Source organism: Cebus imitator, unplaced genomic scaffold (genome assembly GCF_001604975.1).
Source record: "Cebus imitator isolate Cc_AM_T3 unplaced genomic scaffold, Cebus_imitator-1.0 Scaffold391, whole genome shotgun sequence".
In the NCBI taxonomy this organism is placed as follows: Eukaryota; Metazoa; Chordata; class Mammalia; order Primates; family Cebidae; genus Cebus; species Cebus imitator.
The window spans coordinates 2,655,241-2,670,794 of NW_016107706.1; the positions used below are offsets into that span (position 1 = coordinate 2,655,241).

At 48.0% G+C, this 15,554-nt stretch overlaps 1 protein-coding gene across 3 annotated transcripts in view; it reads right to left on the reverse strand.

The window, feature by feature from the left end:
* The window catches only part of ITGA9 (integrin subunit alpha 9), a 368,469-nt gene that overhangs the window by 313,518 nt on the left and 39,397 nt on the right, over nucleotides 1–15,554 (reverse strand). For 2 of the 3 annotated variants that reach the window (XM_017508435.1, XM_017508439.2), the window contains exons 5-7: nucleotides 12,720–12,787; nucleotides 3,358–3,487; nucleotides 297–382 (exon numbers count right to left, since the gene is read on the reverse strand). In XM_017508435.1, the coding sequence (XP_017363924.1) occupies nucleotides 297–382; nucleotides 3,358–3,487; nucleotides 12,720–12,787 (284 nt within the window). The remainder of the gene's footprint in view (nucleotides 1–296; nucleotides 383–3,357; nucleotides 3,488–12,719; nucleotides 12,788–15,554) is intronic. The other variant, XM_017508440.2, reaches the window with a different exon arrangement.

A 15,554-nucleotide genomic window follows, 5' to 3' on the forward strand; every position in this document is an offset into this window, starting at 1 on the left:
CACACACACCCACACACACCACATACACCACACACACACACACACGCACACACAGAGGCAGCTGTGAAAAGCCTCAAATGAGAGTGTGCAGGAAATGAGAGAACTACTCACACTCTAACTGAGCTTTCAAGGGAAACTTTCAAACAGAGTGGGGCAGTCAGGGGTTCCTCGTCACCTGCCCAGCAGCCACCCAGTAGGATGTTCAGGCCACCGTCAGCTGGCAAACCCCTGTGCAAGGGACAGCATGCTCCCCTCTTCTGTCTGACCCCAGCTATTCCACAGACGTTTCTCCTCACCTTGCCGATGCCTTTGTCCTGTGGGGCACCTCCTACCACGTCGGTGGTGGACGGCTGAGAGAAGTGTCCAGCTGTGACCGCGTAGCCTGAACAGGATGGGCAGAAACCAAGCACAGGGTTGAGAAAGAAGGGAAGGTGGAAAAATATCCATCAGAGGAAAATGTTTCGCAAGCATGCCCCCTAATCTTGGAACATAAACAACCAGGAAAAAAATGGCAGCTGTCAGCCTTCTCATGCTGAAATGGCTCTCATCCCACAAAAAGTCATGTTCACAAGGACATTAGGGCAGGAAAGAGGGCTTTCTGGGTGTCCTCTTTGGGACAAGTACTACATAAATACTACATATCTGTTTTCTTCTTTTCAAGGTGTAGTTTTCATGCAGTAAGGTAAACATATCTGACGTATAGAACTCAGTGAATGTGTACACATGTGCGTAGACGTGTAGCCACCACCCAGAGCAAGAAAGTGGCTGTAGCCTCAGAACCATAGCCCCAGAGGGTTCCCTTATGCCCCACACAGGTAGACATGATTCTTTTTTTTTTTTGAGATGGAGTCTTACTCTGTCGCCCAGGCTGGAGTGCAGTGGTGCAATCTCAGCTCACTGCAACTTCCCCCTCCAGGGTTCAAGCTAATCTCCTGCCTCAGCCTCCTGAGTAGCTGAGACTACAGGCATACGCCACCACAACTAACTAATTTTTGTAGTTTTAGTAGAGACAGGGCTTCACCATGTTGGCCAGGATGGTCTTGATCTCTTGACCTCGTGATCCACCAGCCTCGGCCTCCCAAAGTGGTGGGATTACAGGCATGAGCCACCGTGCCTGGCCCCACTATTTTGATTTCTATCACTGGATATGATGTTTGCCTTTTCTAGAACTTCACTCAACATAACTAACCTGTGACACTCATCCACATCGTTAAGTAGCAGTTTGTTTCTTTTTTTTGTTGAGCAATGTCCCGTTATATAAATATGTCACATGTTTATTCTGTTGCTGGGCATTCAGGTTGTTTTCAGGTTGGAGTTATTATAAACAAAGTTGCCACCAACATGTTTGTATTTGTCTTTAGGTATCTCTTTCAGTCTAACAGCATTATGAAGAAGGCACGACTGTTTCCATATTTTACCCACATGGAAATAGAAAAACCTATTACACAATGTGCCTAAGATCACACAGCAAGACTCCAATCCAATCTGTCTGTAAAGCCCCTGCTGTTAACCACACTCCCTCCTACAAGAAGGCAAAAGAAGCTGTCAGTGGGTAGGTGGGTAGATGTATGGTTGAGTAGATGGATGGGTGGATGGGTGGGTAGGTGGTCAGTGAAAAAATATGGATGCAAAAGGAACCTAGAAACAAAGGAAAAGGTTGCCAAGCTTAGCATCAATGTCTCCTGCTTTCTGAGAGTCTGGCTAGCAGACTGAAAGCTCTCCTCTGGCCAGCATAAATCCTGTACAGGCTGCCATACAGTCCCCAAACTTGTCATCACCCTCTAACGCTAGTGTCATCATAAGTTGTTTGAGTTTTGCGATGACATCATCTCATGATCAATTGTTCCTCACCATGTGGCTGATTTCTCTCAGACTGCAGACTGACAGTACTTGAGAGTATTCTGAGTGAGATCAAAGCCTGGACTCATGCTTGATAATCCTGCAGCAGATAAGGACCTCTGTTGTGTATACAGGGAAAAACCATAGGCCCTGAACGTCAAAGGAGCTGTCCTAGACCCCAAAGCCATCAACCAAACTGGGCTTTCTTCTGTCCTCTCTTCATCCCCTAATTCAGTGAATATGTGTTGAGTTCCTACTGTACACCAAGCACTACTCCAAGTCTGGGAAATGTAAGACACAATCCCACATTTTGCCTTCAAGGTGCTCCCAGCCCAGTGAGAGGTACAGCACCAGTGACAGGTGCCCTCTCAGCCGCACCCACAGGGAAGGCAGCTCAGCATTCAGACTCTGTACTCAGAAACCACGGGCTCATACCCAATTTTGCTACTTAGGAGCCATGTGACCTCGACAAGATATATAACTTCTTAGCTCCTCAGTTTATCTATAAAATGTAGATAATAATAGCTACTTCATAAGGTTGTTTCAGAAATTAAATGAAATAATACACAGAGCCTGGCAGAGGGTAAATGCTATAGGCATAGGCTAAATGCTTAATAAATAGCACCAGGCAGCTGGGTGCCTCTCAGAGCAAACACCCCAGAATAGAAGGATTGTTGGGTCTCTGACACCAGGCAAAAAACTTATAGTTAGAAGGAAAAAGGCAAGTCAACAACTCCCTACCCCCGTTTAACAAGAAGTTCCCAGCGACTCTATGCAAACACGGAGTCAGGGCCTTCCGCTGCAAGTGACGTGCCATGAGTGTGAAAGAGCACTATGTGTCATCATTAGGCCTTCCTAAATTTAGCTGCGTTTCCAACCCAGAATTACAGCATTTAGGGCATGAATTAAAGAAAAGAGTCGTGTAATTGTCATCTACACAAGCAAAGACAGCCCATGTCTGTTCTTAAATAGGCATGGACCTTGCCCCAGCGTCATTCTGCCTGATGGCTAAATTAAATTGTGTCTATCTTCTTTCCAGAAGATGAAAAGAGTTAAGAAAATAAGAGAAATTTTTCTGAGCCTTTAATTAACCTTCAGCATTAGGTTGCCATCTGTCATGATAATTTCTGGCTCTTCTCTATTTGCAGCCAGTTTTGTGAGCAGAAAGCAGGGACTCCATTCAAAGGGATGCTCCGTCACGCTCATTTGTACCTGACCATCTGAACCTCAGCAACTGAGAAAATGAGAAAATCAAATGTTTATTTCCCTGGAGGTTCAGCTGTCAGCTTTTTAATGAAAATGCACAGTTTTAATTCAGTTCCCCCCTTTGTTTCCCTCTCTGCCTTCCGTGTGTGGAGCTAGATGTGAAGATGCCCTGGCTAAAGAGGTTAAGTCATGAGAACGACAGGCGTCAAAGCCAACTCGCTCCTCTTTCCAACAATAAAGCAATGATTCGTGAATCTGCGGGGAATCACTCCCATTTCTCCTTTCTTACCTGTGCTCCCTCTGAGTACTCACCCAGATAGGTGTACCGCCTGCTCATGATCACTTCGTCGTTCAGTTTTAAATAGGTGTTGTCCGTAAGGTTCAGCACTTTGATGGTTCCAGCCCAATAAAATGACCCTGGGGCACCCATCACCACCAGATCCTACCGACAAGAAATGCAGCGGTAAGCAGAGGAGGCGGCGAGGCGGGGAGGGCGGGGGTGCAATAAGAACCACAGTCATAACAAAGGAGAAATTCCTCACACCGAGGATTTTTTCTTCCCAGGTAAGCAACAAAAACGCATTTTACCAGATTCAGCAGCATTATGGAATCTATTATACAGATGGGATTATCAGGACTAAAGATGTGAAGATGACTGAGCAAAGTGACAGAATTCACCACAGGCCAGGCCCCTATTCCAGCCACGATGAGATCACACACATTTCCTCAACTTTATATCACAATCTCACACGGAAATGACAAACAGCTGACAATGACCTCAACCACAGATCCTGGGAAACACCGTTCATGAAAAGCCGCAAGCAATACCACACCTGCCTGGACTCAGGCTCGCCAACAACTCCCCCAACCTGATACGCAGCAAGAGGAAACCATGCACTAGTACTCCGGGGAATCCCCTCCGGACCACATTCAAGACCTTCTCAGGGACATTCTAGAACAGAGTTTTCTGATCATTATGGCCCACTGCAAACCTGGAAGAACAAAACTGAGAAACCAGAGAGGTCAACTAAGGGAGGACACAAACTGGAAGTGGAGGCCATGGGCAGCAAGAGACAGGATCACTGTTAAGAGCAGACTCTTGGCCGGGCATGGTGGTTCACACGTGTAATCCCAGCACTTTGGGAGGCCGAGGAGGAGGGGATCATTTGAGGTCAGGAGTTCAAAACCAGCCCGGTCAATGTGGTGAAACCCTGACTCTGCTAAAAATACAAAACTTAGCTGGGCATAGTGGCTCATGCCTGTAATCTCAGCTACTTGGGAGGCTGAGGCAAGAAAACCACTTGAACCCAGGAAGCGGAGGTTGCAGTGAGCCGAGACCATGCCACTACACTCCAGCCTGGCGACAGAGCAAGATTCTGTCTCAAAAAACAACAACAACAACAGACAAACAGACTCAAGAACACAAGAGGCTCAGCTGTCTTCAGCATGTAGATCGGGGGAAATGGTCAACAGGCCTGAGAGCAGATCATGCCCCAGAACCACCACCAATGCTGACGATAACCCCAAGTTCCCAGAAATGATTTGGTTACCCAAGGAAGTCAGCACAGATATCTGCTGGGGTTTTCCCCTGGGCGATAAGATAACGGGAATCAATCAACATCCCCTGTTCTCTCTCGTTCCCCAAGTTTATTTTCTTTGTATCTTTCAAGATTCTAGACCAGACTGTTTGTCAAGACTGCAGGGCTCAGGCAAAATTCGACACTGTCCACTCTTTCAGCCACAGTAGGCTTCTGCCACTGCCTCTTCAGACTGCATGCCTGGGATGCTCTAAACTCATTCTGGTCTCTGAAGCTCCCTCTGCTCTTTTTATCTTCATCTGCGCAATGCCCTCACACTTCCTCTGCTAATGTAACCTTTTTGCAGTATTCAAAACTCAGTGGAAATGTGGGTGAATCCTAGATCAAATGTTGGTGGGGATAAAAAGAGTACATATCATGACTCCATTCATAGGAAGTTCTTGAATCAGCAAAACCAATCCACAGTGATGGAAGTCAGATCGGTGGGTGCCTGGAGTAAAGAGGAGCACGGCCGGGCGCGGCGGCTCACGCCTGTAATCCCAGCACTTTGGGAGGCCAAGGTGGGCGGATCACGAGGTCAGAAGATCAAGACCATCTGGGCCAACATGGTGACACCCTGTCTCTATTAAAAATACAAAAAAATTAGCTGGGTATGGCGGCACGCACCTATAGTCCCAGCTACTCAGGAGGCTGAGGGGGGAGAATTGCTTGAACCCAGGAGGCGGAGATTGCAGTAAGCCGAGATTGCGCCACTGCACTACAGCCTGGGTGACAGTGTGAGACTCCATCTCAAAAAAGAAAAAAAAAAAAAAAGTAGAGGAGCACTATCTACAAAGGGGCATGAGGAACTTTCCAAAGTGATGGAAATATTCTCATCTTCATTCAGGCAGACACGACACGACACACACATTTGACAAAACTCATCCAACTCTACGTTTAAAATAGTGTATTTTATTGTATATATTGAATTTTTTAAATTAATAAGCTTGATTTTTTAAAATTCCAGAACAATGATTAAACACTAACAAGAAGTCATCTCATAAAAACACAAAACCTGCTCATGAGATGACATTTTACAAACATTAAAACGAAGCTCCCATTGTGCAGAGGCTGTGGTAGAGCCAGAAGGCAGGCTCTGCTCGTATCCATCAGAGGTCCCTGCCATCCAGTCCTGCCTTTCCCCAACAGGGAATCCCTACTGTTTGATTTCCTATATTTTCTAAAGTATCGACACTGCAATAAGAAATAATCAGAATTATTTTTCTAATGAAATCATCAATTTTTCACTCAACAATATTTATTGAGCACGTACTATTATATCTCAGAGTTCACACTAGATACAAATATGAATAAGTCCCTTTGCAGATCATTCTCGGGGTAAGACAGCATGGTAATGTACAAGGTATTTCAGGAAAAAATTCTACGCAGAAGGGTTCAAATAAGCATAATTTCTAGAGGAAACCTTTCAGCTATAGACAAAACTCCCAAGATGCCGGTCATGAAGGCTCATGGAGATAACAGACGCTCTGCAGGGCAAGCCTCTCGCTGCTGAAACCAACGTGACCCTCCCCTGGGCCTTCAGAGTCCCCCTGCCCTCCCACCCCTTGGCCAACCACATGTATTTCAGAAACAGATCTTTCCAGGTTAATCTCCCTCTGCAGAGACAGCCCCATGCACTGGCAGAAGCTGCTGGCTTCTGACAAGTCCTTGGAGGCTAGATCCTGCCACAGAGATTTAGAATTTCTGATGACAATTCATAAAGTCCCCACTGAATTCTCAGGGAGCAAGTGTCTGCAAAAGCCAGAAGTAGCTAAAGAAAAAATGAGAGAGAGCAGGATAGAGTCTGTAGGCAAGAGAGCAATGCTTTAAACAGTATGTTTTATGGTTAATTTGGGGAAGAGCCTCAACAAAGGGTAGAACAGGAACACAGATGGAAGAAAAGCTACTAGATTCCGGCCAGAGTGGTTTGCTTTTTGATAATTCAGGATGGTATAGACAAGAAATGACTGTTGGTGAGCACTTCATTTTAGGGTTTTGAGATCCTAACCCCCATCAAAGGAAGCTGTTGATGGTAAGCCAGATGCTCCCGGGGTATCTCGCTGTTTTATAGAAAGAGACGGCTTTCTGCACTCCACTGGGAAACACAGCAGAGCATGCACTGTTCATTCTCTTTACACTCATCTGTCCTGCATAAGTGACTGGCCTAGTTCTAGAAAGGGTATGAGAAACACAAATGATCAGTTCATCAGAGGAGAGAGACTTTTTCCCCAGTCTCGAGCTTGGAAAGGAATTTGTAACCAGTGTCCAAATATAATACAAAGGGCACTGCAGAACCTAATGAGCAACCTCCTCAGCCCAGACGTATCCGCAGTGCAGAGCTCTCTCCGCCTGCAGCTTTGCACAAGCCAAAGCTCTGAGCATCGGCATAGGCCTGAAAGGCTCCTTGGGACATTGGGGCTGCAGATGGGATATGTTGCTTTCTGATGATTTAGACTAACCAGGATAAAAGCTGAGAAATGTATGGCTGCCACACCATTGCAGCCCCTCTCAGACATCACAGACAGGGTAACTCCTCTCTTCAAAAACCTTTAAAACCAACAACTCTTGTTTTTACCACTCCCCACCCCCACAGTGCTCATGTCCCTCTCCCTTCAGTCCAAACTAAACAGAACAGGGCCAACCCTGCGACCCTCAGGGCTGAGGCTGAAGGGAGGGAACAGTGCCTTCCCGGAAATCCCACATAGTTGTTTTTTTCTGTTCACCATGGATGATGCTGGTGATCTTTCTGGTGCTGTTCTCAAGTGCTAGGAAAAAGTGACCAATTCTTAGCTCCCCACCACCCAGGAACAGCCAATGTCAATGCCACACACACAGATGAAAGCTTCCCTACAAGCAAAGGCCGCCACCACCTAATCACACTGGTGGAATCCCATCAAGAAGCAATGCAGCTTTTTCCCAAGATGCATTTGTTAGCAGAATCCCTAGAGGGATTGGGGCGTCTGGCAGTGCCTAGGAGAAGGCAAACACTTCCTTTGTGTACCGCAAGTTGGCATGAGCAGCTGGGCAGGAGAGTGCCTGGATCTACAACAGAAGTCTGCGCTGAACAAACTCCCACTCAAGTGTCTCCAGGCCTCCACAGCAGATGCAAACGTCAGACCAGTTGGTCCAAACCCTCCCTTGCTGCTAAGTAGTACCTACCACCTGTTAGCCTCATCTAGTCAGGAAATTCTCTCTAATCCTGAAGGACAGGCTAAAACCCAGGTGGTGTCCACAGCTCGGAGGGCTCTGATAAGCTCAGGGTCACCGACCTGTAGGTCAAGCAGGTACCTTAGGCCAAAATATTTTAGGGCCACATAGCTATGTCCAGAAGGTCACAGATGCATGTGCAGCATGGGAAGTGCTTTCTGCCCTGTGAGGGGACATCAGCTCACAGAAGGCAAGCCCAAGTGATGAGGTCAACAGGAGGGCAGAGGGGAGCCGGGCTGGCTTGGCCCCTTCAACCACACTTCCTGCTCAGCCACAAACAGCTGAAGTTCCAGAAACAAGGCAGGCAGGGAGTTCAAAGACCTCCTGTTTAAAGAGGCCAAAAGCCTGGGAACCGAAGCGGAGGCCAAAGTCTAAAGTGGCCGAAGACAGCAGGCCGGGGTCAGAGGACACAGTGGCGCCCAGAAGGCCTGCCTTCCCACGCGCTGCCGCCTGCCTCCCTGGCTACTCTGTACACCCACCATGTCCCCACTCTGCTGTACAGTAAGCACAGCCAGCACATGCCGATACCCCACAGTTCCCTCAGGCTCTCAACCCCATAGCCTGGATTTCACCAGGTCTTCTGTGCTTCTGGTCACCCTGAGCTTCTACAGCCACCTGGACTTGCCCCCACACCCCTGCCCCGCCGGCTCCTCCGACCACTGCCTGCCGCCACCCAGCCCACGGCCTGACTTGCGGCTGCTGCAGCGAACATGACACGTCCCTCCTGGGACTACTTTCTCTCTTGGCTCTCTGTCAACATCTCTGTTGAGTTCTGATGTCCCCCATCAATCTGGCTCCTCCTCCCATCTAAAGAGAGGCATTTCCCCCAGGCCTCACACTAAGCACACTCCTCCTCTAAGAGAGTCACGAGCAAGGGCCAAATCTAAGTTTCTTCCCCAGGCAGGACTCCAGTCCCTAAGTCCAAACGTCCTCTAAAAACATCGCACGCTCCATGTGTCTGAAAGCAGACTCAGCAGTTTACATCTCCCAGTGGGTTCTTTCTCAGGCAACTCCCTTTCACCTGGGGCACCACCACTCTCCAGAAGCCTGGCTCAAACCCTGCTTCCTCTACCTAACAGCGCCCTGGCCACCCAGCCCCTTGACACCTCCTTCATATTCTCTGCCTCCCCAGTCATTTTTATTCCTTCAGCATCCCCTAGCCTGTCCTGTTGCTTCATGGGTGAACCACATCACAGCCTCCTACCTGACCTCCCCCTAGGCCCTTCCACTCCCAAAGATCTAGGCAAACTCCAATAGCCTTTCTTTCAACACTGCCATCTGCCCATGTGTCGCCTGCCCATGAACTTACAGTGGTTCCCTACTGCCTGTTGGCTCAAGTCATATGTTACTAGACAGGCCTGCAGGAGGAACGACAGCCATGGCTGTTACACAACCTAGATGTCTACAGAGACGGAAGAAGAGAGTGAAGTCGGCACGTGGCCGGGTGGCATCTCAATGGGGAGAGGAAAATCTCTTTAACAAACCGGTATCAGAAGAACCAACAATATATTTGGAAAAATAATGTAGTTAGTTTCTACCATACAATGCATACAACACAAATTCCAGAAAGATTAAAGATAGAAATCTTTTTTAAAAACAACCTACCAAAATGCTATTAGAAATGTAAGTATATTGAAAATATGTATAAGGAATAAACTTCCTAAGACAGACATTTAGAATCTAGGGGAAAAAAAAAAAAAAAAACACACACACACACACACACACACAGACAAAGACTGATAGATTTGGACAAATGCGCATGTCTATTGCCAGGACGATAAAGACATCATAGGCAAACTTAAAAGACAAAGGCTGATGAAAACATTTGCAACACGTGTGTCAGGTAAGAGATTCGGGTTGAAAATACGAAACAAGTTCCTAAAAACCAGGAAAACAACAAAACAGAATAATGTACTGAGAACATAAACAGGCAATTTCCGGGAAGACAAATACAAATGGTCAGTATTTTAAAAGGATACTAAACGACATTAATAATCAGGGAAAGTGACATTAAAACCAGATGTTTTCTCATGACAAAAATTTGAAGTCTGAGTGAGAAGACAGAGACAGACGCGACGCAGGGGAGCGTCAACTGGTAAACACGTCTGAAGTGCAATTTGCCCGCATGTATCAAAATTCAAACCTGAGCGCCTTCTGACCCAGCGGTCCCTCCAGTAGTGTCTCTTCTGAAGAACACTTGTGTACGAGGAGCCACGTGCATGGATCCCCAGTGCAAAGCCTTCAGTGGGAGTCCAGCATGTCCTAGCAGCAGACGGAAGTACCATGCAGTGGGCGGGGTATGAGACGGGCCTGGAAAGGCTGGAAGGCTGAGGGGAGGCATGTGGATTTCATTCTAAGTGGGATGTGAAGACACCAGAAAGCTCTGAGCAAGGGAGCACCATGATATTTTTCTAGTTTGTAAAAGGTGGTTCTGGCTGCCGTGTGGAGACCAGTCTGTCCAGAGGCAGGGGTGGAAGCAGGACGGCAGAAGGGTTCCACAGTGGGCTGGGGGCAGGAAAACTGTGGCTTAGATTTGTGGGGTGGGGGAGGATGTGGAGAGCAATGGATGTCATTGTTAGAGGTTTGGAGGGTACCAGGAGGTGGGACTGGCAAGGTGGCTTAGAAGTCGGAGAGTGAGGTGAAAGAAGAATCTTTAAATTTGGCCTCAACAGCTACGATGATTGGTGGTGCCATTCCCAGGGCATATAACTCTGTCATAAAGTGATTCTCCAGCTAGGTAAGAATCACTGAGGGTGCGGAATGGGGGTTGGAGGGTAGCATCTCCTATTTATTGGTTTGAGAGTGAAAATAATAAAACTGCTGACTTTCTGCCTTTTCCTTGTTGCTTTCTGCATCAGACACTACGTTGCCAACAGTCTATCTTCTGTCTGGATTTCAACAGCAGTTTCCGAAATTCAGGTGGGCAGTCTTGCTCCTGACTCAGGAGGCGCCCTCACTTTGGAAGCCAGAGAGCGCCCTTCGTCTTCCTTCCACCTGCCATGTCCTACGCCCTCCCCCAGCTCTCTGCTGTCCTGGAGTGAGGGAAGGAGAGAGGCAGCCTCAGGGAGCCAAGTCCATGGGCCAGAATAAGAAGCTTCAGATTCTAGTCCTCCATGAACAGGGAAGCCTCAGAGTCAGAAGGACAAGTTTCATCTGAAGGTCCCTCAGGCTGGTATGCAGAAAGCACACCCCAGAAGTCAGAACAGATGCGGGCTGGCTGACAAAGTGTTCTCACCCAGCTTGTGGTGAGGTGCACACCACCACGACCTCACAGATACCACCGAACTACACTTTAAAGTGGGGACTTTTATGTGATGTGGATTTTCCCACAATTTTTTAGAAAGCATAATAGATGTAAAAAGACCAGTTCAGGGCCAGTGTACCTCCAGGTGATGGTGGTGGCCTCTCTAGAAGCACAATGGTGATAACAGAGGCGACTGTAATGGTAATAAAAGCTGTCATGTTTGGGGTGAGTTTTGGAGGCTACAACAGGGCTGCAGATGAATTCGGAGTAAACTCAAGTACTCTGTTTTTGGCCTGAACAACCACGTGGATGACAGTGCCAGCAGGCGGTCATCAAAGTGTTTGAGAGGTGAGGAACTGACATGAAGGGCAAACTTACAGTAAGTAAAAATGACACGAGAAAACAGCCCCTAAAAAGCACATATATGCCATGGAATACTATGCAGCCATAAAAAAGGATGAGTTCGTGACCTTTGTAGGGACATGGATGAAGCTAGAAACCATCATTCTCAGCAAACTGACACAAGAACAGAAAAGCAAACACCACATGTTCTTGCTCATAAGTGGGTGTTGAATAATGAGAACACATGGACACAGGGAGGGGAACATCACACATCGGGGCCTGTTCGGGGATGGGGGACTGGGGGAGGAATAGCAGGGCTGGGGGATAGGGAAGGGATAGCATTAGGAGAAATGCCTAATGTAGATGACAGGGGGATGGGTGCAGCAAGCCACCATGGCATGTGTAGGTAACAAACCCTCACGTTCTGCATATGTACCCAAAACTTAAAGTATAATAAAAACCTGTGCTACCGGCCAAAAGTCATGCTATACTGCACGGGCTTATAAGCATCATGCAAGTGTCCTGTCCTTCAGAATCTGGGAAAGGAAATGGTTAGAGTTATGTGTAAAACCAAGTCTCTCAGGCCAGGCGCAGTGGCTCACACCTGTAATCCCAGCACTTTGGGAGGCTGAGGCGGGCGGATCACCTGAGGTCAGGAAATTGAGATCAGCCTGGCCTACATGGCGAAACCCCAACTCTACTAAAAATACAAAAATTAGCCGGGCACAATGGTGGGCGCCTATTATCAGGAGGCTGAGGCAGGAGAATCACTTGAACCCAGGAGGCAGAGGTTGCAGTGAGCCGAGATCACGCCACTGCACTCCAGCCTGTGTGACAGAGCAACGCGCCATCTCAAAAAAAAAAAAAAAAACAGAAAAGATAAAACCCAGTCGCTCGACTAAGGCATGGAGAGAGGGCTGCTAGGAAGAGATGCTCACGTGCTTCATGTATCTGCACAGCCACCAACAATGGGGCACAATCTGGCTGAATGTCATCTCCCTCACATATCCCAAAATCGACTCCTTCCCCAGGTCTCAGAGTCAAGTGGACTCCTATAGAAATCATCAAATGGGGATAGCCTCCAGATGAGCCAGCCCACTTCCTCTGCCCAGGGGTCTCTGGCCAGCTGGTGCCCTCCTGGCAGGCTGAAATAGCCTCCTCTGGTGTGAGGTCCAGAATCTGCTCCCTCGAGGCTCAAGTATCCAGGACTCCAGAAGTCCCACCTCTAAGTGTTGCTAAAATCACATAAGCAAGCAAATGAACACCCACAGGAGAAGAGAAGTGCCCAGACAGCAGACACCCACCTCGGTGAAGAAGCCCGCTATCCCAGCCTGGCAGGAGCCGTGTTCCTCTCCGTACTTCTTCTTATACTCTAGGGGGAAGGAGGGAGAGAGAAGCAAAGCACAGCCATGTCAGTGTGTGCCAGCCGTGTGTGGAGCCAGCAGAGCCAGCCGGCCACTTCCCACGAGTTCTGCAGCCAGCCGGGCTCAGGGATACTGTCCAGACCGGAGTGAGGAAGCAAAGGCTCAGGAATCCACCAGACCTCAAAAATCCAGGCTCTGGTGCCATCGGGTAGGGAGGCTGCCCAGTGCCCCAGCTGACTTCCTCCCCTCATGTGCGGGAAAGAGGAGCAGTAGCCACAGTCATTAAGTGGAAGGCTGGTGACAATTATTTCATTTACTTCAGAAGGGACAGAGATCCCTAGCAGGCCCAAGGGGCTGAAAACATGACCCAGAAATGAAATGATGTGGCCATCCCAGTGTGGAGTCTCCTGGAAGAAGACCAAACCTCCCCAAAAAAGGCTTTGGATGCCTCCTACCATCCAAAAAGAAACAAGTTGTCCGCAGAGGACCGCAAGAAGGGGGGACTCCTCTGGTATTCAGTTACCCTAGTGCTGTGTGGAAGGAAAAGTAATAGACAAGCTCTTCTCCTCCTCTGTTCCCTCAGCTCACACCTCTGCTACCCAATAAATAGGGGCATTCCATTGCTGCAGTTTTAGGTTGGCAAGGAAGAGAGGGAGGAAGCTTTTGCAAGTGATCCGGGCACTGTACCAGCTGTCTCCACGCATATCATCTCACTGGTCCGCCACCCCTGGGAACCCATATCTCCATTTGTTAACAAGTAAGAATATTGAAGCTCAGAGAGGTTAAGTGAATTGTCTAAGGTCACACAGCTAGTAAATGGCAAAGCCAGGATTCTACCCCAGCTTGGACTTGGAAACACATTCCTTCACCTCTGTGGCCCACCAAAGGCTCTGCAAAGTGAGTGACTAAAAAAACCCAGGAAAGTGACTGGGTGTTTGAAATCATTTCATGGAAAGTCAAGTTCAGAGTGACTCAAATTAATCACATGTGAGGCTGACATTACTGGAGACCTTCCACAGGCCACCCCTGGGCACCCTCAGGCCAGAGCTACCCAACAAATAACCCAGAGACCCCTGTACAACCACCCCCCCTGGGCTCCTGGCAAATCTCTGGTACCATTAAAAGCAATTTCATTATTTTTGAAAAGCAAAGTACAAAGGAACAATGAAACTATGATTGCAACACAGTGCCACTTCCTTCAGCTCTGACTGTCTACCCCAGGCAAGGGGAAAAAGGGCCCTGGGGAAATAGACATAGTAATTCAGTTTCTAACAACACTCACCGCAGAGCCTAGTAACATTTTCCAGTAAGTGACCATTAACCGCCTGCTAAATGACAACAGAATGTCAGTTGAGTTAATCCTCTTCCATCCAGGGCAAAATCAGTTCTCCTGCCTCGTCCTGTTACCATAAGGACAACTGCTAGACCTGCCAGAAGCCAGCGCAGTGACAAAAGGAACTTTCTTGTTCCCGCAGAATCTTGCAGCAGGGCTGGGAGTGAGACTTATATAAAGCAGTAAACAAATCCTGCATCAAATTGCCTAATAGCAAGAAATAATACAAATTAATAATAAATTCTTCATCAAATAGCACAATGTCAAAAAGGATCAAAATGTCTCAACCGAAACAAACTGTTACATATTAAATGTGAAGAGTCTGGCAAAAAGCAGATCCATCCACTGACTCTGGAGACTAAATGCTCAATTGTAACTCTTGAAAAAATGAAACATACAAAGGAAATTCAGACCCCATGAGCTGAAGGAAACTATAGTGCAAGACATACCAGTTCAGCCGCATACATTTCTGACATGAATAGGAATTACGTGGGAACCTTTCATCTTTTAAAGCAGTCCCAAGGTCTCTTTATGACGAGGCCTCAAAAAAATGGGAGATTTGAGAACTTCAGCATCTTTCTCAACCTCCTCCGCAAACTGGGCTTGGTGTGGTCTATGTCAGGAGCAGGACCTGGGGTTTCTGAGGTGGCGACAGCCTCACTGGGAGCTAGGAGTACCCCACTCCTGGCCCAGGCCAAAGGCCAAGAAGGGGAAGCCCTGAATGGCACCCCGTTCCAGGCAGATGCAGCACTGTTTTCAGGCCAGCCTCTACTTCCCCAAGCTGGGACTGCCTCATGAGAGTCAGGGCCTGGGAAGCACTGGGAGCAGGTACCATCGCTGACTTTCATGTTTCGGGAACCCCAGGTCTAACCTGCCTTCTCAGGATGCTCTAGGGCAAGGAATCAAACAATGGGGACCCCTGACTGGCTCCCATAACCCAGTCCAAATCAGACAGCAGGCCATGGCCCAGCCTCCCAGAAACTTCTGTGACTCTGTCATTAATCCCTTTGAGATAGAGCTGAATCCAATTCTAATCCACCATCTACCGACCCCTGCCACACACACCCTGAGGGCAGTTATGGGGCCTGGCAACTGCAGTCCAGGAAGGCTGGCGGGTGTTACTGGATTAGACAGTTTCCCATTCTGCACCTTCCACGGCCTGGGCCACGGGCATGCTTTCCATTGTCTTCACTCCTGTGAATGCTCTTCCCGTGAGTTAAGGGCACCATTACGATTTTAACCTGACTCCTTCAGATATATGTTAAGAGGGCAGGGTTAGGTTCCTTCCTAACCCATCTTCTAAATGTTCACGTACGGCCCTTTCTTTCCCAAAGAATATATACGTAGGGTTATCCTACCACACTCATACCTAAATAACTTAAAAATACAACTTGATTTTGCTTGCCTAGACCTGAGACGGCAGGACAGCCTGCACCACAAAG